The sequence below is a fragment of the Schistocerca serialis genome, chromosome 8 (assembly GCF_023864345.2).
Source record: "Schistocerca serialis cubense isolate TAMUIC-IGC-003099 chromosome 8, iqSchSeri2.2, whole genome shotgun sequence".
NCBI lineage: Eukaryota > Metazoa > Arthropoda > Insecta > Orthoptera > Acrididae > Schistocerca > Schistocerca serialis.
Genome location: NC_064645.1, coordinates 156,263,638 through 156,287,153, shown reverse-complemented (window position 1 = coordinate 156,287,153; position 23,516 = coordinate 156,263,638). Strand labels below are relative to the sequence as shown.

The window sequence follows — 23,516 nt, the reverse complement described above, 5'->3', positions numbered from 1 at the left end:
AGTTTTAAGTAGTTCTAAGTTGTACGGGCCTGATGACCTCAGATGTTAAGTCCCACAGTGCTCAGAGCCATTTGAACCATTTGAACCGCCATCGTTCGTGGATGATACTATAGTATTCGCTGTGGAAACGCAGTGGGCCACCGAGTGGCGTGGCGGGGAGTGTGGTGACAGACCTTCCCCTCCCACTCTTCTGCCCCGCAATAGCCAGGCCTACAAAGTCTAATCATACCGCATTATTCATTGCAGCATTTATTCTGGCAGCGTTCTACTGAATTTCCCGATTAAATGGTTCAAATGGCTCTGAGCACTATGGGACTCAACATCTGAGTTCAGCAGACCCCTAGAACTTAGAACTACTTAAACCTAACTAACCTAAGGACATCACACACATCCATGCCCGAGGCAGGATTCGAACCTGCGACTGTAGCGGTCACGCGGTTCCAAACTGAAGCGCCTAGAACCGCACGGCCACACCGGCCGGCTCTCGATTAAATGTTTCCTCTCATGTACTAGCACTGTTCACCTCTTCACACAAACGCACTCCAAAAGATTTTCGACACTGACAACGTTCAAGAAAATGTACTAATATTACATGTACAATAACGGATAAAGACGTTAATTTTATTTTCCGTACGGGAGAACAGACCACACAGGCTTAGGTTTCTTCACTGCACCTGTCCTCATCGTCTGATAAAGAAATTACAATATTTTGTACGGAATATTATCTTACGCCTTCTTCTATGTTCGACCTTGTAATCTCTTTCCATACGTGGTTCACGATGTTCTTCCAATTTTCTGGCGTTGTTCATTTCCAGTCTCTCCGTGCCTCACACCGTGAAGATTGTATTTCGCGTATTACCCTAGACAAGTTCGATTGATTTGTGATGGCACTAGTACGGTGGAAGACATATAACTATGTGGCCGTGGTTGTCTGCTAACGTATCAATTACATAGTGCACCTTCTGTGGCTTATATTACTTCACTAATTCCACAAGTTACGCTTCTCACATGTTCTGTTCAAAGCCTCCTTTATTATTTTTCAATCAAGTATCAGTTTTTCTTCCCTTGCAGTAGCCGTTGGCGCTATATTTAATTGTACAGAATGGTACGACGCGTTTTCCATTACAAAAACACTACGAGAAATAGCATTTGGTAGCAAACGAGTAGCTAATTAGTCTTTAAATGTATCTGCATTCATTTCCTCGTGGTAATCGATTTCTCTTCTCTGAACCAGCATGAACACTAGTTAGTCGCCTTCCCTTACCAGATGGTACACTCATAGTTTCGTGGCGCATGTCGTCTGTCCACGTGACGGATCGTGCATGACGCACATTGAGCCATGTTTCGTCAATACATATTACATTCAACGGATTCACTCCCAGCAACTCAAGCAGGAGACGACATCTTCAGGCCACAAAGCCTCCGCGTTCCATTAGTGCCTTTCTTCCTGAGAATTTTTTACACCGGAAACCATTTTTTAAAACATTGAAGTGACTTGTCGTTTTGCCTGTGAACAGGCCACTGTCCGATAGTGACGCCATCAGCTCTGTAGGTGTCGGGTATTCCTTTCTGCTGTAGTATGCGTATATATGTTGCCTGGTAGCACTATCGTCGAAATAGTCTGTTCCAGTTACACGACACGATCTCGTCCATGAGTTTGCAGGTGTCACAATAACAGAGCTTTCAGCTGAATTGGCATCCTCTTAGTAATTTATGACCCTCTCCACTGTCGCTGTACAGATGTTCAAATGGTTCACATGACTCTGAGCACTACGGGACTTAACATCTGTGGTCGCCAGGCCCATAGAACTTAGAACTATTTAAACCTAACTAACCTAAGGACATCACCCACATCCATGCCCGAGGCAGGATTCGAACCTGCGAACGTAGAGGTCGCGCGGTTCCTGACTGAAGTGCCTAGAACCGCTCGGCCACAACGGCCGGCACAGATCTTCAATGTTTCTGCCACCCTGTCAGTCATTGTACTCACTAGGGTCAGAGTCTCACCATTCCCCCTTTCACTTTCAAAGTAAACATGTAATCTTATGTAAATTGGCGTTTTTGAGATTTCAGCGTAGTTCGTATTCCATAAGACCTCTTCTCTCCACTACAGGAAGCCATTTTCCACACACACTGTAAGAAACTCACAGAATTAGTGGACTGCACACGTTCTCACGCAAATTTGGGTGAAGCACGCGGAACCGCTGACTGAAAGCAGGGGTCGCCTAGCAGTAAGGCAGCACCGGGCTGCCGGCCGCAGTGGCCGAGCGCTTCAGTCTGGAATCCTGCCTTGGGCATGGATGTGTGTGTTGTCCTTAGGTTAGTTAGGTTTAAGTAGTTCTGAGTTCTAGGGGACTGATGACCTCAGATGTTGAGTCCCATAGTGCTCAGAACCATTTGAACCAAACGCGGTAACGTAAACAAAATCTCATGATTCGCGTCTTCGACGAGCAAAGCAAGAGCGCCAAGGCCACTTCAAATGGCATAGTTCTTCTCTCGCTGGACGGGGTACAGCATACATAGGCAGTTATCTTCTCGAAAATAAAACAGGTATCTTTATGTAGTGTTACGCTCCTGCTGTTCAATCTGTACATCGAAGAAGGAAATATGGAAATAAAAAAAAATACAGTAGTGAAATTAAAATTCAAAGTGAAAGGACAACAGTGTTTCGATTCGATGATGATATGGCTATCCTGAGTGAACGTGAAGAATAATTACATGATCTGCTTAATGGAATGAAAAGTCTAATAAGTACAGAGTATGGATTGAAATAATTCGAAGAAAGATGAACGTAATGAGAAGTAGCAGAAATGAGAGCAGCGAGAAACTTAACATCAGCATTGGCATTCATGGCCAAGAGAAGGCTATTAGTACCAAACATAGGCCTTAATTTGAGGAAGAAATTTTCTAGAATGTATTTTTGGGGCACAACATTGTGTGGTAGTGAAACTTGAACTGTGGGAAAACCGGAACAGGAGAGAGTCGAAGCATTTGAGATGTGGTGTTACAGACGAGTGTTGAAAATCAGATCGACTGGTAAGATAAGGCATGAGAAGGCTCTGCGCAGAATCGGAAAGAAAAGGAATATGTGGAAAAGACTCACAAAGAGAAGGGACAGGATGATATGACATCTGTTAAGACATCAGGGAATGACTTCCATGGTTCTAGAGGGAGCTGTAGAGGATAAAAACTGTAGAAGAAGACAGAGATTGGAATACGACAAGCAAATAATTGTGGACGTAGGTAGCAAGTGCTACTCTGAGATGAAGAGGTTGGCACAGGAGAGGATTTCGCGGCGGGCCACGTCAAACCAGTTAGAAGACCGATGACTCAAACAAAAAAAAAAAAAAAAAATTATCTCACCCTGAAGAATTGCCCAAAATGTTGGTCAACAGGTATCTTGTCATTGCCACCATAAATGTTCCCTAAATGGTATACACATTCAGTCTTCAAAACCAGCTCTACTATTACCAGTGTGTACATATACCCATTGCTCCTAGGAAAAGTCTCTTACAAGTCCGAAGCCACTGCCACAAAATATCTAATACATTTCGAAATTATTTTGTAGATTGGGGGTGTAGCAGACATTGTCCAGACTTTAGTTCTTTGACATGCCATACTGGAGCAAATGGTTCAAATGGCTCTGAGCACTATAGGACTTAACATCTGATGTCTTCAGTCCCCTAGAACATAGAACTACTTAAACCTAACAAACCTAAGGACACCACACACATCCATGCCCGAGACAGGATTGGAACCCGCGACCGTAGCAGTTGCACGGTTCCGGACTGAAGCGCCTAGAACCGCTCGGCGACCGCGGCCGGCCATACTGGAGCACAAATACGTCCTTGTTCACCTCACCATATTTTAAAACGACAATTTTTCTGAAAGTGTACCAAGCATTTATTTGCTCCAAAATGAGTTATCTGATCTGAACATAACAGGTAAGTTTGTTTACAATTACTTTATGCACGCATATCTTCCATTGCCCTTGCCCATGATTATACCTGTGAAATAGGGTTTCATTCCACATCAAATACAATTGTCTTAGGCAGTTACAGCTCTAACTTTTGATCGGTCGAATATGTTTTGCCGCACAGAATCTTGTCTCTTCCTCCACGAAGTCGTTAGATGAGATTCTACAAGAAATTTTCTTAAGAAACACGCCATCTATGTACAGTAGCCTTACTTTATACCCATAGTACTGTAAGTGCAGTACCCCTTCTTCCACAACCAGTAGCTTTGATAGGGAATCCACAATCACATTCTCCGTGTCTTGAAGATGGTGAACTGAAACAGCGAACTTCTGGAAGGTCATTACCCATCACATTAGGTGTCCATGAGTGCGTTTGGCTTTCATCAAGAATTCAGCGCCTTATGATCATTCTGTAACTGTAGGTGTGCGACCTAGAAAGAAAAACTGGAACTTTTGAAACTCCGGACTTCAAGATCAGGTGGAGAATAATTCCTCTAGCTCTTATTGAGCATCTGAATCTCGAATGCTGTTATCTTGTGTTCCCATCCATTTGCGTATTTTTCTACATCATACAGTAGAGCAACGTTTCCGCAACAGAAACGGTCAGTCGCAAGATCAAATGGTGGAGTACGATTAGGATGAGCTAAAAGTCTTGCATTTACCAACTATTCCCTGAACCTGTCTACCTCATATTCGCATTGCTTCCATCATTTCCGAGATATATTCTTCCTTGTAACCGCTAAAATCAGTGGCGCCCTGGATGATTCTTCCTATAGAATTCTACCAATTTATAATATTAGGTGCCAAGATCATTTGATATGAAATAGTTCATTTCATGACCAGTTTCGACAGCAACTAGTGGCAATCGTCAGATTCTCAGATCTGCCACAAATACAATCACGCATCAGTCTTGTCAACATACTGGGAAGTGGGATACGATATGGCTTAGTGAAAGAAGGTAGCTTGGGTTTCACTTTAAACTCTTATTCTAACTGTGTAATTTCATCCAGATGCAGCATAAACACATGGTAGTAGTGGTACAGCTACTGGCTTTACTATTTTCTTTTCGCCTGGAGTGGTATCTCCATTAGTTCCACGATATCTGCTTCCGTTTCCTGGCCTGATTCATTTATGAGACTGCTATGAATCACTGCCTCTTCTGCTACCAATTCTGCTCTTGCATTTTCTATTAACGAGTACTGTTTTTCGTATGTTGCACACACGTTTAGTACTTCGGAATTCATTGCACTGTCGGAAAACACCCTCTCTCCCTCTCTTTTAGTGCCAGTTTCACCTGTTTCCCATCAGATATAGCCTTGCATAGCTGCTTCTCTACATCTATTTGCAGTTGTGCACTTCTTAGCCTGCCTCACCGCAGTAGAATTGGTATGCGTACCTGCGGAAAAACAATCAAGTTATGTCTAAACACGCTGTTTCCCATCGTAAACTCCAGCCAGAAGGTAACGTCGAAGGTTTACTTCTCTTTCCGAACACACCTGCAATTCTGACACCTGGTAGTAGTAACGTCGGTAGCTGACCCTTTTCTACCAGAGATTTCTAAACAAGTTCTGAGAAAGCGAACACATCCCTCCCTGAATCCATAACAGCAAGTATATCTCTATCTTGAACCACAATTGGCACCACTGGTTGTAGCTTCTCTGTTGCTTCCGTCTCGTTTTCCGACAACAGGACTTCAAACATCTCTTTGTGATAACTCAGCATTTGAATTCGATTTAACCCCTTCCATCTTTATATGTTGCTGACATAGTCAGTCTGGGTGCGATGTATAATATGTGATAACTTGAGAAAACTTCACAAACCTAGATCGCTGAAAAGGGATTTTATTGGATGACTGGCTTCGACAGAGTTATACTGTCATCATCGGATCTTATGGTTTAAAATTTTTGCATAATATCCGTTGATGAGAGTGCAGCTCTATCACAACCGATCATCCAATAAAATGGCTTGTGAAGTTTTCTTCAGTTATCCACCATTCGCCTGGTCATTCCTGATTGTCCCCTCTAGAAACTAATCTCTGTTTCCTCTAGACTGTGGTGCGGGCTATTGTTCTGCTCCTGACCCTCTAGACGGCTTGTTTGCCCTGACTCTTCTATCCAGTTCGATATCGTGAACACGGTTGTTATCCGGTTTATCTTGGCCCCTCGCCCGTCATCTTGACGGGAAGAAGACAATTGGTCTTGGCCTCCACCGTTGCACTCGACACCTTCTGTGCATGGTTCACGTCCTCTCATCTCGACGAGGTGCTATCTTCCTACCTCAAGCCCCTGGAAGGCATTACAGGTTCGTTATCAATATGAAGGGAGAGACGACATTTTCCCGAAAATAATTCTTTTTTCCATGCATTGCCTCAGTTGGAGTAACTTCGGGTGCAGACGAACGCACTTAACTGCTCGATTGACCCAAATCTCCGGCCTTAGAATAGGAAGCATACGAATTAAATGGAGCACTTGCGAATACGATGAACAAATGCCAGCCAGAGACAATACTTCATTCCAGAATCTCTTCCTTGATGTCTCACGTAATATTTAATCGACAGTGTGTGAACGAAAAGTGCTGTTGTATGGATACTGTAGGTGTACTTTCAAACAAACAGTTACCGATTCGCGAACTAAAAGGAGTTCGCTTTTTTTTCAGACTTCAGGTAATAAAATATTTCTGTCCAGAATAGCGAGCAGGTCCTCGATGGAGATGTGATAGCAGGGAATGTTTTTCCAATTAAAGTTTTCCGTTTCAAATATATCAGAAACTGAATGTGAAAACTAATTCATTTATAAAAAGTAATCCGGACATTTTTGCGCATCTGTTTATTTATTCTTTTGCTGTCCACCTAATATTTGTCTGCAACTATCCTAAACTGTTCAATTCGACCTATATACTAACAATAGTATTTGCTTCAGCTAAGACTTCCTGGCTAAGAAGTCATGGTCGATTTACAAACCTATTTGTCGCTTCTTGTTGGTTTTTCTCAGAGAACGTCTTCCCAAACAGGGGATGGGACATTAATAAATAATTTTATATATGACCACGGCTCATCTTCCCGGTAGTTTTAACTGACGTAACTTGAGAAATTTTATTTCGATTCATTTCTGATATCACTCTTACATTTTTTGATTCATTTCGTTTCTCGATGCCTGTTTGCTCAAGGGGCAAACATGTTCTCAGAAACACGGAGGTTGTTCTGATATTTACCACTAATATTATTCATCCTTTATTTTCATAGTTCAAGGATCTGCAAGCTTCTTATAAGGCTGTTCATAAATGTTCCAGTGATACTGACCACTTTGTCAGGTTCCTTTCTCAGTTTTGAATCTCCCTCTATGCTGATTCCGTCACATGAAATCTGCTGTATTGACGTACATATTGATCAGTACAGTAACGTACGCTGAATAAGTAAATTGTTTGTAGAGGACGGTCAGTATGTATTTTCTTCATTATTCCTGTGCAGGAATTTTTAGCATATTGCAGCCCCGTCAGCAACTGTGATTGACTAATATTTTGAAGAATCACCCTCAGTTGTGCAAATTTTCTGATCTTTACCAGGTTTCGGCTAAATTAATCTAGCCTTCTTCAAAAGCATAAAATTACTATAACATGCCAGAATCGAACCCGGGACCTTACCCTTTGCATGCGACGCTCATACCGACTGCTCCGTCCGGCCACGACTCTGGATCCCTCCTCAAAGCTTTGTTATCACACTACGTCTGTTTTCCTTTCGAAATTTCACAATTCACTTGCGTACCTTACTTCTCTAACACTCCTGAAAGACGTGATATTGCTGAGAAATAGCTTAGTGATAGGCCACGATAAAACAATCGGGAAAACATCCCCTAGGCTGTGGCTAAGCCGTTTCTCCGCAACGTATTTCTTTTCAGGATTGCTAGTCCCACAAGGACTGCAGAACAGATTTTGTAAAGTTTGGAAACAGAGCTATGAGGACGAGTCGTGAGTCGCGCCGTAATAGTCTGGAGGTAAGCGATTTTCAAGATTCGAGTTCCGATCCGGCAAACTGTTTCAGCTGCCAGGAATTTCTCATAACAGTGTATACTCCGCTGCAGAGTGAAAGATTAATTCTAAATGTCTAATGCTTTACAAGGATGATCCCTTCGCGTTCAGTTAGTTACTTTTGCAGACACAGTGTGGTGGGGCCCTTGACTCTAGCTTCGTTGTCATTATGTATTGTCCACCATGCAGCAGGACTTGTGTGTTACTCGGGTAGGTAACATTACAATAGCAGCCCACAAGTTATCTGGCGTCTGCATTCCATTTGTTCACATTTCCAGCTGTCCGAAAACTCTTAGTTCATACTGTGAGGTAGCGAGGAAGTACCTCCTGAAACCACGTAACTCATTTGTCACGAAAAAATCAGTGTATTCAAATTTTCCTTACATAATACGCACAAAGCCTAATACTTCAGCAAAACTGTTCCCTGCCGTCAGCACCGTACCACAGTTCGGAGTCAATATGCTATTCACAGCTCTACAAACTCTGTGTCTGCTCGACATAAGCTCGCCTTAAAAGCGGAGAGCTCAATGCCTCACTCGCCACGCGGATTTCAATACGAGTGGGTTACAAAAGCTCACGAAACCGGAACGGACGAGGCAAATGCTTGTCTAATGTTCACACAAAAGTTAATTTCTATACAATGCGAATGAAGTACGATTCGCATTCAAGTTTGCAGCTATCGTTACACACACAGGCTCGTATTTAGGACTCATGGCGCATCTGAAAAAAAAAAAAAAAAAAAAAAAAAAAAAAAAAAAAAAAAAATTCTGCTGCTAACCCCCAAAACCCTTCCGCCACACTTGAAATACAGATAATATTATAGTTTGTCAAGTATGTGGGTACGTTTTTTGTCTGTGCAATACTTAACTATGAGTTTGCAAACCTAAAACAGTGCTTTTATGAGTATTATAAATGCAGAAACTTAATATAGCGTCGTACAAGGAATTTAAATATAAATTCTATAATCCACCTTTCATTACAATTACTCAGAAATAATACAGACAACTTACATTACACTTAGAAAGGTATCTGGGACAAAACAGGTATTATTTAAATAATGATGGGTTTTTTTCCTTGCCCTGTCACTTGCAAACAAGTTTACAATTTCTTCACAGTCCAGTTTCACTGTCAAGTCTGATTCAATAGCAAGGACATCAAGGTAGCTAAGACGATCCTGTTTTATGATGCCATTGAATAATTATTTGTACGTCTTACAGCAGAAAATTATCTTACTCTTGAGCAAGCCGAAGCGGGAGTACTCAAGTATATTTGTGAAGCTGTGTTCTCTAACTTGCTACCTTTTAGCATCTGTCACGATTTTGGAAGAAAGTATGACTTTTTCATTCTTTTCGACAGGCTTGTAGCTTTCGGAATCTAAACATTCAGCTACATATGCTGAGTGTTCAAGATCTTGGCATGGAAACTGATCAGAACTACTGATATACACTCCTGGAAATGGAAAAAAGAACACATTGACACCGGTGTGTCAGACCCACCATACTTGCTCCGGACACTGCGAGAGGGCTGTACAAGCAATGATCACACGCACGGCAAAGCGGACACACCAGGAACCGCGGTGTGGGCCGTCGAATGGCGCTAGCTGCGCAGCATTTGTGCACCGCCGCCGTCAGTGTCAGCCAGTTTGCCGTGGCATACGGAGCTCCATCGCAGTCTTTAACACTGGTAGCATGCCGCGACAGCGTGGACGTGATCCGTATGTGCAGTTGACGGACTTTGAGCGAGGGCGTATAGTGGGCATGCGGGAGGCCGGGTGGACGTACCGCCGAATTGCTCAACACGTGGGGCGTGAGGTCTCCACAGTACATCGATGTTGTCGCCAGTGGTCGGCGGAAGATGCACGTGCCCGTCGACCTGGGACCGGACCGCAGCGGCGCACGGATGCACGACAAGACCGTAGGATCCTACGCAGTGCCGTAGGGGACCGCACCGCCACTTCCCAGCAAATTAGGGACACTGTTGCTCCTGGGGTATCGGCGAGGACCATTCGCAACCGTCTCCATGAAGCTGGGCTACGGTCCCGCACACCGTTAGGCCGTCTTCCGCTCACGCCCCAACATCGTGCAGCCCGCCTCCAGTGGTGTCGCGACAGGCGTGAATGGAGGGACGAATGGAGACGTGTCGTCTTCAGCGATGAGAGTCGCTTCTGCTTTGGTGCCAATGATGGTCGTATGCGTGTTTGGCGCCGTGCAGGTGAGCGCCACAATCAGGACTGCAAACGACCGAGGCACACAGGGCCAACACCCGGCATCATGGTGTGGGGAGCGATCTCCTACACTGGCCGTACACCACTGGTGATCGTCGAGGGGACACTGAATAGTGCACGGTACATCCAAACCATCATCGAACCCATCGTTCTACCATTCCTAGACCGGCAAGGGAACTTGCTGTTCCAACAGGACAATGCACGTCCGCATGTATCCCGTGCCACCCAACGTGCTCTAGAAGGTGTACGTCAACTACCCTGGCCAGCAAGATCTCCGGATCTGTCCCCCATTGAGCATGTTTGGGACTGGATGAAGCGTCGTCTCACGCGGTCTGCACGTCCAGCACGAACGCTGGTCCAACTGAGGCGCCAGGTGGAAACGGCATGGCAAGCCGTTCCACAGGACTACATCCAGCATCTCTACGATCGTCTCCATGGGAGAATAGCAGCCTGCATTGCGGCGAAAGGTGGATATACATTGTACTAGTGCCGACATTGTGCATGCTCTGTTGCCTGTGTCTATGTGCCTGTGGTTCTGTCAGTGTGATCATGTGATGTATCTGACCCCAGGAATGTGTCAATAAAGTTTCCCCTTCCTGGGACAATGAATTCACGGTGTTCTTATTTCAATTTCCAGGAGTGTATATCACTTCTTCACTGTGAGCCGGAGATCCAAATTTTAGGAACTTGTTTCATGCCAATGGTTTTGCGCAGTTTTCCGCAAATATTGCCACCCCGTAAAAACTTCAGATCTGGAGCAGCTGCCCAGTTTGCTCCCACCCGTCCCCACCCCTACTTACGGCCATGCACACACGAATACATTTCGAGTCTCCGACAGACTGATATTTGCACCGTGACCGACTGCAACACACTGTGCGGACATCGAGCGAACCACTCGGAGCCGGCCGGGGTGGCCGAGCGGTTCTAGGCACTACAGTCTGGAACCGCGAGACCGCTACGGTCGCAGGTTCGAATCCTGCCTCGGGAATAGATGTGTGTGATGTCCTTTGGTTAGTTAAGTTTAAGTAGTTCTAAATTCTAGGGGACTGATGACCTCAGAAGTTAAGTCCCATAGTGCTCAGAGCCATTTTTGAACCACTCGGTTTTAGATGGTCAGTGCATCTAACTACATACTTGAAATGCACCCTCCTTGCCAAATTACATTTTAAGTGTGGTGTCACCGCCAGACACCACACTTGCTAGGTGGTAGCCTTTAAATCGGCCGCGGTCCGTTAATATACGTCGGACCCGCATGTCGCCACTATCAGTGATTGCAGACCGAGCGCCGCCACACGGCAGGTCTAGAGAGACTTCTTAGCACTCGCCCAGTTGAACAACCGACTTTGCTAGCGATGGTTCACTGACAAAATACGCTCTCATTTGCCGAGACGATAGTTAGCATAGCCTTCAGCTACGTCATTTGCTACGACCTAGCAAGGCGCCATTACCAGTTACTATTGATACTGAGTCATGTACAGTCAAGAGCGACGCTCATCATTAATGGATTAAAGTTAAGTATTCCACCAGCTACGTCCGTTTTTCTAAAGTCTAATTTCGTTGTCCTGCTCCAGACCTCTCGCCAGCCTGCGTGAGCTAAAACGCGTGCCTTTCGGCTTCCTCTAATAATACGGTGTTGGCTCTCCTGCCAACCCACAACATTAAGTATCTGTCGCACTCGGTACTGTATCTACTTTCTATTTTTCTTGCAATAGATAAATGCTTGAGGAACATCCTGTTTAAATTTCGATTCTCTATTCCAGTAAATGTAGCTTGCACGATTTTTAAGTAGAATATTTCGGGTAGACATTCTCCTCTCAACTGCGCTTTCTGTCATTGCTGTACCCTTTATTAGCACTTTGATTTCTTTGGAACTTTGTACATCTCTATCACTTCAAAGCCAGAATATTGTGCTGTAGTACCTAGAACTTAATGCTGAAGAGTAGATAATCTGTTACACTCTACTAAATTCTGTATTTTTAATTCATAGCTTCTTTGATAATATTAAAAATGACGGTATAAAAACTTCCACTCACAGTTTTTGTGGTATACACATCTAGTATAATTATTTCAAGTCTGCAGATTCAAATTTGAGTGGATGTGACATTTCGAAAAAACCTTGATCATTTGCGAAGTATTTAATTCCACAGAAAAATGTACGCAACCGTTTTACACAGGATGTTCGAAAATTCCACTACAGACTTCAACGACTTGTAGATGGGAGTGAGTACACAATATTTTGAACAGAAAACCATGTCCGGAAAAGTACCGTTTCAGTTTTACGACGGTTTCCATTCAGAGGTGTAACTCATCCAATTCTGGTTGAGAAAATGAATTAGATGTTACGTAGTGAAATTGTTACGCAACATTTCGAAAGGAAACATAACGAAACATCCATTTATCACACAAGCACATTTGTTTGTATTAACAATTGAAGATTACATGTTACATTATTCCAGAACAAAAAAGAACCCAACATACTGTACGTATAGAATAGTACTGGTGCATTACAACATCAGGCGGTCGCCTTGTGTCTTACACGTCGTCCTGTCTACCCTACTGCGTGCCGGAACAAGCTGCTGCGAGACTTTCCTCTTTCTCTGAGCAGACGTGGCAGCGTTACACATCTGAATTGAAGCCGTCTTGGAACGGAAACGGTACGTTTCCGGACATGGGTGCCTATTCAGAATATTGTCACGTAGAATAAGGTGTAATTAGACGAATGACGAACACTAACTTCACTTAACGAAGGTTTATTCAGCACTTGCACGTACAAGAGGGCGGAGCGAGCTGCCTCCAGCCAGAAAAGCATACAGCATATATACGGCTACAAAACATTCCTATCCAATGATTCTTGACATTTGTAGATACTTCTAGTATGTACTCGAACCGAATATAGAAATTAAAATTGTACAGTCCACATGAGTTTTGAACTCACGACACTCCACGCAATAGTGTACCATCGCAACCACTACATCACAGTGCTATTCAGCGCCATCTGCGACAGTATTATATACTCACTCCCTTCTACAAACCCTAGAAGTTTGTAACAAAACTTTCCGAACACACTGTACGAAACTTCGTATGCTATTAAAATGTCACCTTAGCATTTTCAAACTTATCGGACGTGAAACTCGTGTAAAAAATCGATTTTTCTGGAAACTAGTTGCCTGAAGAGGCTCAAACATAATATTAATTACGAGGTTCTGAACCATTTTGGTAAACTAAATCAACTGACGTCAGAGTAGGAATTTTCTTCGGGAGGCTGTTGCACAAAAATATGGCTACGCGCAGATACCAGTCCGCGTACTCGTCTCAAAAGAGTACAGCAAAGGAAGGGTTGTGATTGAAACATCCTGGCCGATTACAACTGTGTGCCGGACCGAGACTCGAACTCGGGACCTTTGCCTATCGCGGGCAAGTGCTCTACCATCCGCGCTACCCAAGCCCGAGTCACGCCCCGTCCTCGCAGCTTTACTTCTGCTAGTACCTCGTCTCCTACCTTCCAAACTTTGCAGAAGCTCTCCTGCGAACCTTGCAGAACTAGCAGTCCTGAAAGAAAGGATATTGCGGAGACATGGCTTAGCCACAGCCTGAGGGATGTTTCCAGAATGAGATTTTCACTTTGCAGCGGAGTGTGTGCTGATATGAAACTTCCTGGCAGATTAAAACTGTGTGCCGGACCGAGACTCGAACTCGGGACCTTTGCCTATCGCGGGCAAGTGTTCTACCATCTGAGGTACCCAAGCACGACTCACGCCCTTCCTCACAGCCTTACTTCTGCCAGTACCGCGTCTCCTACCTTCCAAACTTTACAGAAGCTCTCCTGGGAACCTTGCAGAACTTGCACTCCTGAAAGAAAGGATATTGCGGAAACATGGCTTAGCCACAGCCTGGGGGATGTTTCCAGAATGAGATTTTCACTCTGCAGCGGAGTGTGCGCTGATATGAAACTTCCTGGCAGATTAAAACTGTGCGCCGGACAGAGACTCCAACTCGAGACATTTGCCTTCCGCAGGCAAGAGCTCTACCACCAAGTTCGAGTCTCGGTCCGGCACATCTGCCAGGAAGTTTCATATCAGCACACACTCCGCTGCAGAGTGAAAATCTCATTCAGGTTCATGATTGTCCCGCTCTCGCACCTGCCGACAGCTGTCCACTGTGCTAGCTTCCCCAGTGGCAGGTGTTTTAAAGAGCAACTTGTCTCGCTGTTTCAGTTCTGGGAAATCATCTCCGACGAGCACGGCATCGATGCGACGGGCGCGTACCACGGCGACTCGGACCTGCAACTGGACCGGATAAACGTGTATTACAACGACGCGTCGGGCGGCAAGTACGTGCCGCGCGCCATCCTGGTGGACCTGGAGCCGGGCACCATGGACTCGGTGCGCTCCGGACCGTTCGGCCAGATCTTCCGGCCGGACAACTTCGTGTTCGGCCAGAGTGGCGCCGGCAACAACTGGGCTAAGGGCCACTACACTGAGGGCGCCGAACTCGTGGACTCGGTGCTGGACGTCGTGCGCAAGGAGGCCGAGAGCTGCGACTGCCTCCAGGGGTGAGTACTTCGTGGCGGCGCCTCTTCCAAATCTGGTGACATCGAGGCCGTACCGAGATCTCGCACTTTGGGGATTGGGGCGATAACGACTCACGATATTTTCGCGGTGAATGACGAAATACACTATGCAACAAAATCAAAAGCCGATTTTCTTGCCGGCAGTTGGTGCCGAGCGGTTCTAGGCGCATCAGTCTGGAACCGCGCGACCGCTACGGTCGCAGGTTCGAATCCTGCCTCGGGCATGGTGGTGTGTGATGCCCTTAGGTTAGTTATGTTTAAGTCGTTCTAAGTTCTAGGGAACTGATGACCGCAGATGTTAAGTCCCGTAGTGTTCAGAGCCATTTGCACCGATTTTCTTTTTTTTTTCTAAATCTTACCATTTTCTGCCATTGTGACGCAGAACGAAATATGGTTGGGAGGTGCTTACAAACTACCTCGGTAGTACTTGGATACTGATGAGAAAACCAGCGGCTATATCCGAACCCAAGTCGTTTATTCTCTGTAAAACATGCTACCAGTTTCGACACCAAATGGTGTCATCTTCAGGCCCCTGCACATGGAAACACACACAACATCACATTTTTTATTGTGTAATTTTACGATGTGATTTGTCCCGTTTTGGTTATGAACTATGGTTTACGTTGTCTGTGCTCTCACACTCTTCAGTCCTGTTATGTATGTTTCCATATGCAGGGGCCTGAAGACGATACCACTTGGTGTCGAAACTGGTACCATGTCTTACAAAGAATAAACGACGTTGGATTGAAATACAACCGCAGGTTTTGTTATCATTATCGTGTCCGGCTGCAGTCCTTTTCTTGATGGATTTCCAGAGCATCTCTGTAGTGGTGCAAGGGTGTGACACCCAGCGACGTCACCCACACGCTCGGCGACTGTTCAAAAAGCAACGTGTCGACACACGTAAAAAATATGCCAGTACTCTGAAGTTCATGTACGGTGTAAGGTGGGTTAGTGTTCTCACATTGGCACCAACAATTGTGCCCAACGCCACCATCTACGTATCACGATGTGGAACGGTCTTCTAATGACTCGCATCTCACCCATTTCTTGACACTGTAATATAGCAGGTTATTTTGTGTTACCATAGGTGCAGTAAAGTATGAATCTGTGAGCGCCTCTGGTACGGTAGCTGTAGGAGATCCATTCGTTCTTTAGAAAGCAGCTTACGCACCTATGTCAGTCGCCGCCTGTAGCACTGACAGACAGCCAGTAACATTTACCAATATTTACAGTCCCTATAAATCTAAGTGAACTGCATTACTTATTCTCCAATTTTGTTCAAACTTTATACACTGCTATTTCTTACTGCTGAAATGATACCGTCGAACTTTCATTTCCTTATTTATCATAGTTTAGAAGATAGAAAATTTTATCTAAAATCACAAAAGACCATTCTGGTATTTCAAAACTGATCTAGTAACGGTTAATAGATTAACTTTCAACACCATATGGACCTATTACGAAAAGTTCAGCTCCTGAAAATCAATAAATTCGAATATTTCATTTTATAACATTTGCAGTTTTTATTTGATGGAATAGTGGAACCTTTTAAAATTTATATTCAGTTATACATTTTTACATGAGTCCGTGGGTGTAATTGAGAAACTGAATTAGGGACATATGAAAACTCGAAATTTTTTGTTTTGTAAAGGTCTATGTGAAATCCAAGTAATGGGAAAAATTTCTGGGAAGAACCACGACTCATATGACATATGTCTGAGTGAGCATGCTTTTCTAACAGGCAGCCAAAAAAGAAGCTAGTAACGTAATAAGTTTGTTATTTAATTTGGGAATTATTCGGTTTATAATTAAATCTAGTCTAATAAATTGAAGTTTTGCTTACGTAAAATTGCTTTCTAAATTGCGACTGGATAAGAGAGGATTTTGCCGCGAGAATAATCTAGAAATAATGTTCTGATTGGTCATTCAGATCAACAGCAAATCAGAACTGACAGCTTCCGGCACAAAGAGAGGGATGCCATCTGTACGAAGACATGGCATAGGGAAGTCGCTTTCGAACCGTTGTATTGAACGCATCATGTTAGATCGCTTTTGGCAAATAATATGTAAAATGGAGAATTAGAGACGTAAATTCGGTTCGGTCATCGCAAACAGAAAGCGAATTGAGTAGGAAGCATTTTAGTGAATGTTTGTTAACATTATGTGCTTCCGTGTGAAAGATACTCGAGTGTGAAATATTCTAGTGAACTAAGAAAATTCGTGATGGCGGGTTGCGCATTCGTGACGGAATAGTATGACGGGCACTTCTGTAAGGAAAGGCTACTGAATCTACCGATTGTTTAACTCGCGTATAGTTGTGGTTCAGTGACTATATAGATCGTAATATTCAGGTCGAACTTTCTGATTGCTTTCGTGTGGCTATGTGTAGCACATCTTTATAACTGTGAACGCGCAGAGAAAATATTAGTGCAAACGTGATAGCCATTTCCTGATTCTTAGTGGCAATAAATAGCGAACAGAACTTTAAACACCTCGCTACAAGAAGGTAGAACCCGGACCCTCGATGTTTACCATGAACTCATTTTTAACTAGAGTTCTGAGGCCTCTCTTTGGTAGGTATTAGGTGGTGATTTCTTTAACGTTGCTTTGCACCAGCTGGCTGATACTTGCTACGACAGAGTGAAGGGAAAACGAGCAAGGAAGAAGCCTGTCGAGGTAGGTGGATTGAAGAGTGTGAACGTGATAAGAATGCGAAGTCTCGAAACCCACCTTGTCGCAACGCCTTTGCCACGCAGGTCAGATTCCAGATGCACACAATCGAAATCAGGAAAACTTTTCGGATAGTGCGAGAACCCCTCAGGAGGTGTAACAAAGGACAAGAACTAAACAACCTCTTGTTTTCACACATTTCGCGGTAGAAAACGTTAGTTAGCATTGTGATATGCAACCGGAAGACGTAGTTGACGACCTTTTGAAACTACTGACACCCCTCCGAGGATTCAACCCTTCAAACCTTCTGAGTCGTGCGTGGTTCGTGTTACCGTCATCATGTATTTTACACCCTGTTTTTAACGTACTTCCACCTCACTACGTTAGTTTAAATTACTACTGGCACTGAGTTGCCGCCTTGCCTGACCGTGACCAGCGCTAGCAGCGCGTATCGATATATCCCCTCTCCTAGTATGTTTGCTCGACTGCTATTACTTCCCGGTCTGTTGTAGTCAGTTCGTATTGCGAGTTCGGGTCTGCCAGTCAGTTGGAACGCGTCTGGAGCGCAGTCCGGACTTGCCAGCAGGGGAGTTGCAATGCGGCACTAGAGCAGTCGGACTGGAGCAGTGAGGTCTGCGTCGACATGGCTCACCCGACTATTGCCGCCATGCATCACTTGAGCCGGGCCACGGTCTTGGTGGATCGTCGGTCGGTCGTCCTACCGGACGATGCGTTTTGGCTCGCCGATCGTTCATGAGTCGGCTGTGTGTGTGTGTGTGTGCATCGACTCCCGATTTGCCTTCGTGAGTGCTTAGTTACTGTTGGGTATCGTTCAGGCCTGTGTGCAAGTGCTTTTCAGGTTGTGTGTGTAGTTGGCGTTATTTCCACTGACGACTATTTTAAATGTTGTCGGCATTCTGAGAGGAGTCGGTCGGTTGCTGCGGACCAGGGAAGTTATATCCGCGCGGTGCATTCGACTGGGTCCGCTGGCGGTCCTTGCGCAGTGTCGGAGCGTGTGTGGAGCTATCCGATCGCCGCTACGAGCTTCGTGGTTCACGGACCCAGGACGTCAAAGTTGAGTAATGGTTTCAAGTGCCCAAGTTGTGTGGTTCATTTCTGTGGTTTGCTGTTGGGGAGGTTTTCCTGTGAGCAACACAGAGTGTTTGGATTGCTGAAATTCAGCCGGCATGCGGTGAAATTAACTATATTGGTTGACTACAATTCAAGTGCACCAGCGGAATTTTCTGCCTTGTGGCCGTTAGTGTTCTGGCTACCTGCCCTGGCCACCAACGTAATTTCAGGCAGTGTCCTTTCCTTACCTGTTGTCGCCGTCCAACACGGTGTGTAATTTTGACAGCTTAATAATGTGGATAATCACGCCTGTAAAATTTTGTGTTTGAATTCTCATGTACCGATTGGTGGCAAGGAACTCGTTTGTCGGTCTGTCCGTGGCTGTCCCTTGGCTGGGTTCTGACGGATCGAATGTAGTTGGACTCACCACCTGTCTCACCTAAGTGAACGAGGGCAGACCGACCCACTGGAGGCTTCTGAGTGCTGTTGTCTTTGCTGTCTTTCTCAACGGTGTTCAATTGTCTGTTTATAATCTATCATAGCCAATGATAAAAGAAAAATTCTTGGTTTTACTGTGTTTTATGTAATTAAGTTTGAATTCCGACAAGTGGATATTTGCTGAAAGGTTATTGCCGTTGTGTTGTCTTTTCTTTTAATCCAGTTTCAGCTACTTAAAATTTAAGGCTTATGGTTATATTTCTTTTTTAATTTTGGAAAATTATTTGTGGGCCTTCAGCCTTGGAACCTTACTCTCAAAAATTACCTTTAGAGCTTAAAATTGCGGCTTGGAACCTTATTCTTCAAATTACCTTTCGAGCTTAAAATTGCGGCTTGGAACCTTATTCTTCAAATTACCTTTCGAGCTTAAACATTGCAGCCTCCCGCCTTTGAAAGGTTATGGTAATTTATTTTAAAATCTTGAAAATTTTATTGTGGGCTTTCAGCGGATTGTATTGCATCTTGTTTATGTTTGTCTGTCCACCCTTGCCTTGAGGTTTTCGGCCTAGCTGTACCGTATATATTTTAATTATTTTATTTGCAATTTTAACTGCATTTTAACTTGTTGCCTTTTAAGATTTCTTGTGTGGAGGCCTTCAGCCGCGAAAGAGTTGCATTTTTTTGAAACTCGTAGTTGTAAAGGTTGGGCTATGGCCGGTTGCTTGTAAATGTGTTATTAAATTACAATAAATTACAATTTTAAGGTGAAACTGACCCCAACCTTATTTGGCCCTTTCCACAATCCTAATCACCTGTTCTGCCCAGCGGGTTTACCGGGCGTCTCACCTTCTCTAAGGACGTCATGGGGTTCAACCGCACTGAACGTGAGTTCACAGTGTGAAGCACCTAGGACCATTCAAAACCGTTTGACGAAATCTGAACGTGATTCGAAGCAGAAAAGGGTGGGTTTCTTCTTTTCTTTTCACCTAGGCTTTTCCGCGTTCGGCTTTGATATGTGCAAGCTGTCATGTGCCAATAACACGCACGTGAATAAAGCGGCAATCGGTCCCTCAGTTTGGAAAAGCCCTCCATGGCACCTGTGCACCTTTCCTGGATATTTTATTAAATATCTCTGAACAGAGACGCCAGTGCAACGATCACTACATGCCGCGCTGGCCGGTTAGGTAGCGCTCTCGAAACTAGCACCTACTGGCCGCATGCGATATCTGAGGGATTTCTGCTCCCGATCACGTTCAAATTTCGGTGGATGGTTTTGAACCGTCCCTTGTGGTTCCATCTCGGATACCAGACCAAAAACTACGTTCACGCTACACTCCAGTAAGGTTAGTAGTGTCAAAAGTTGTCCTGTGTCATATGGCACTGCAAACTGTCACTTTCGACCACGCCCCTAGGGAAGAGGTGGCTTCATTCACGTCCCGTATGACACCCCCTGAATCGTTTTCTTATCGATCTGTTACGTCCTAAATGTTTCCCTAGGTCACCCGTAAGAAAAGCGTGAAATTTGAACGCTGGGCGTCGCAGTTCTTACCTCTGTTGCAGAGGCGTCAAGGCAAGGGATGAGGTGTGGGTCATAAAGTCAGACATTTTCTAACAGTGGTAGGAGATAATGCCACTAACAGTATACTAGAAATCCTGTTTGGTGAAGAATGAGTGTCGGAATGTAGATGCATTTGGTCACGTTGTATGTTTTTCATAAATAACTAAAATACTGAGGTTCCAGTGAAAACAGCGAGAGAAGATGAAAATGTAGCGCGTGGTTTATGAAGGCCCACATAGATCATTTTCGGTTGCACAAAACGACAAAAAATGGTTCAAATGGCTCTGAGCACTATGGGACTTAACAGCGGAGGTCATCAGTCCCCTAGAACTTAGATCTACTTAAACCTAACTAACCTAAGGACACCACACACATCCATGCCCGAGGCAAGATTCGAACCTGCGACCGTAGCGGTCGCGCAGTTCCAGACTGAAGCGCCGAGAACCGCTCGGCCACCGCGGCTGGCTGCAAAAAACGACGTCGGTGACGGCAGCTGAATCATCCTGTGTGTACAGTATGAAGGGGGAAAGGTTTCAGCAAAAATCTAGAAAAATTCTTGATCGATTAACTTCAAATATGTGTGTATGTGTGTGTTGTACATAAAGGGGAAATGGTGACTGCCAAATTCTCGAGAAGTTCTTCACCGATGTAGTTAAAATTACACTCTAATACATACACAGACAGCCATAGGCTACACTTTTTTTAAAAATATCAGTGCATAGGTTTCCAGTGGGAAACGACGGCGTTTCACTTGCTTTCTCGCAGTCAGTTTTAGCCACAATAGCGGCGCATTTAAACATCAGACATATAATTCTCATACACAAATCCTAATTTACTCCACAACTTTGCCTAATATTAGTTTTTTTGCTTCTCCTGTAAAACTTTTGTTTGTGGACTAATAGTGTTTTGAAGAGTTACTCCTCAATTGTTTATTTCATACGCATTCTTTCTTTTTATATATAATTTTAAACATAAGACGTATACACAACTATGTGTTTTTTTCCCGCTGTCGGTTTCAATGGAAAACAGTAAAGATGTATTTATGACTAACCAGCATACGATTAGAACACTACTATGGGACCCGGGATAAGGAGAACCCTGTACTAAGCCAACGACCTTCTAGAGGGCGGATGAGCTGGTAGAGCAAGGGCACCCTCTTGTCCTTGGAGTGAGAAATCACTCCTAAAGACGGAAGAATCACCAAGGGTGGTCAACGGCATAGGATGCTGAAGGCAACGGGAAACCACAGCATTACAGATCCAATGGATATCCCCAGGAAAACTCATCATGGCAGGGTTCAATGTCAAATTATCCGGAGTTTCAACTCCCCCACTCGGATTTCCGGGGGGGGAGAGCCTTGAACAATGCCACAAGTAAATACAAAAATAATGCAACAATAGCAACTTGGAATGTAAGATCATTATACCAACCAGGCAAAGTAAATAATGTTATACAAGAAATGAAACGCCTAAAAATTAACATTTTGGGTGTAAGTGAAACAAAATGGCCTGACTCAGGAGAAATGACCATTGACAACATGAAAGTATATTACTCGGGAAATTCTGATAGCCAGCACAGGAATGGGGTAGGAATAATTTTAGATGAGTATGCTAGTAAATCTGTCAAAAGCATTTTACCAATCTCAGATAGAGTAATCCGTCTACATTTACAAACGAAACAAACAAATATTAATTTAATCCAAATCTATGCTCCAACAGCCGACAAAGACCAAGAAGAAATAGGAAAATTTTATGAAGAATTAACACAAGCAATAGGAACCTCAAAAAGCAGAGACATTATTATCATCATGGGAGATTTTAATGCCAAAATAGGTGAAGGAAGTGAAGGTGATCTTATTGGACCTTTTGGTTTAGGAACAAGAAATGAAAGAGGAGATTTGCTGTCACAATTTTGCCAGGAAAACAATCTGTCTATTACAAACACATTTTTTAAACTCCCTAAACGAAGACTTTATACTTGGAAATCACCAAGAGACTGTAATGAAGAAGTTTGCAGAAATCAAATTGATTTCATACTTATAAACAAGAGGTACAAAAATTCTATTCATGGTGTGAAAACATATCCAGGAGCTGATATATTTTCTGATCATAACCTTTTAGTAGCAAAGTTCCATGTGAAACTGAAAGCCATACAAAAGAAACAAAAGAAGGACTATATAAATACAACTATTCTAAGAGACCCCTTGACTAAACAAAAGACTTCTGAAGAGATTAATTACGAATTAGTTAGGATAAAGAATAATCAAACAGAAGACATTGATGGCAAATGGGAACTTATAAAAGACGCATTAAATAATGCATGTAAAAACACAATGGCGACCAAACACGACAACATGAAAAAGAAGTGGATGACAGAGAAGACATTACAATTGATGGAACAAAGAAGAATACTTAAAAATAGAGATGAAAGTGAGTATAAAATATTACATGCAGAAATACGAAAAGAAACACGGCGAGCAAAAGAAGAATGGTACAAGGAACAATGCTCTGAAATTGAGAGTTATGAAACAAGACATGATAGTTTCAACTTACACAAAAAAGTTAAAGATTTAGCTGGACTTAATAAAAAGAAAAGTACAAGTTTATTGTTAGATAAAAATGACAAAATAATTCCTGATGTTAAAGGTAAACTGGACAGGTGGACAGAATATGTCAAAGAACTATTTGAAGATACAAGAAAAGATCAAAAATTTTATGATAACATGATCGGAGAACAAGGACCAAGCATATCGAAAGAAGAAATATTACATGTTATCAACAAATCAAAGACAGGAAAAGCCCCTGGACCGGATAAGATACCAAATGACATCCTGAAACTCATAGGAATAGACCATATAGATATATTTGTACAATTGTTTAATGATATTTATAATTCGGGAATTATTCCTAGGGATTGGTTGACATCTACCTTTGTTACATTACCCAAAAAGGCTAATGCCAAAACTTGTAATGATCACCGTACA

At 43.6% G+C, this 23,516-nt stretch overlaps 1 protein-coding gene across 1 annotated transcript in view; it reads left to right on the top strand.

Annotated features, from left to right (window-relative positions):
* LOC126416072 (tubulin beta-1 chain-like) overlaps positions 1-23,516 on the top strand; it is a 79,080-nt gene that overhangs the window by 17,039 nt on the left and 38,525 nt on the right. The window contains exon 2 of the mRNA XM_050083553.1: positions 14,438-14,775. Coding sequence (XP_049939510.1) covers positions 14,438-14,775 — 338 coding nt within the window. The remainder of the gene's footprint in view (positions 1-14,437; positions 14,776-23,516) is intronic.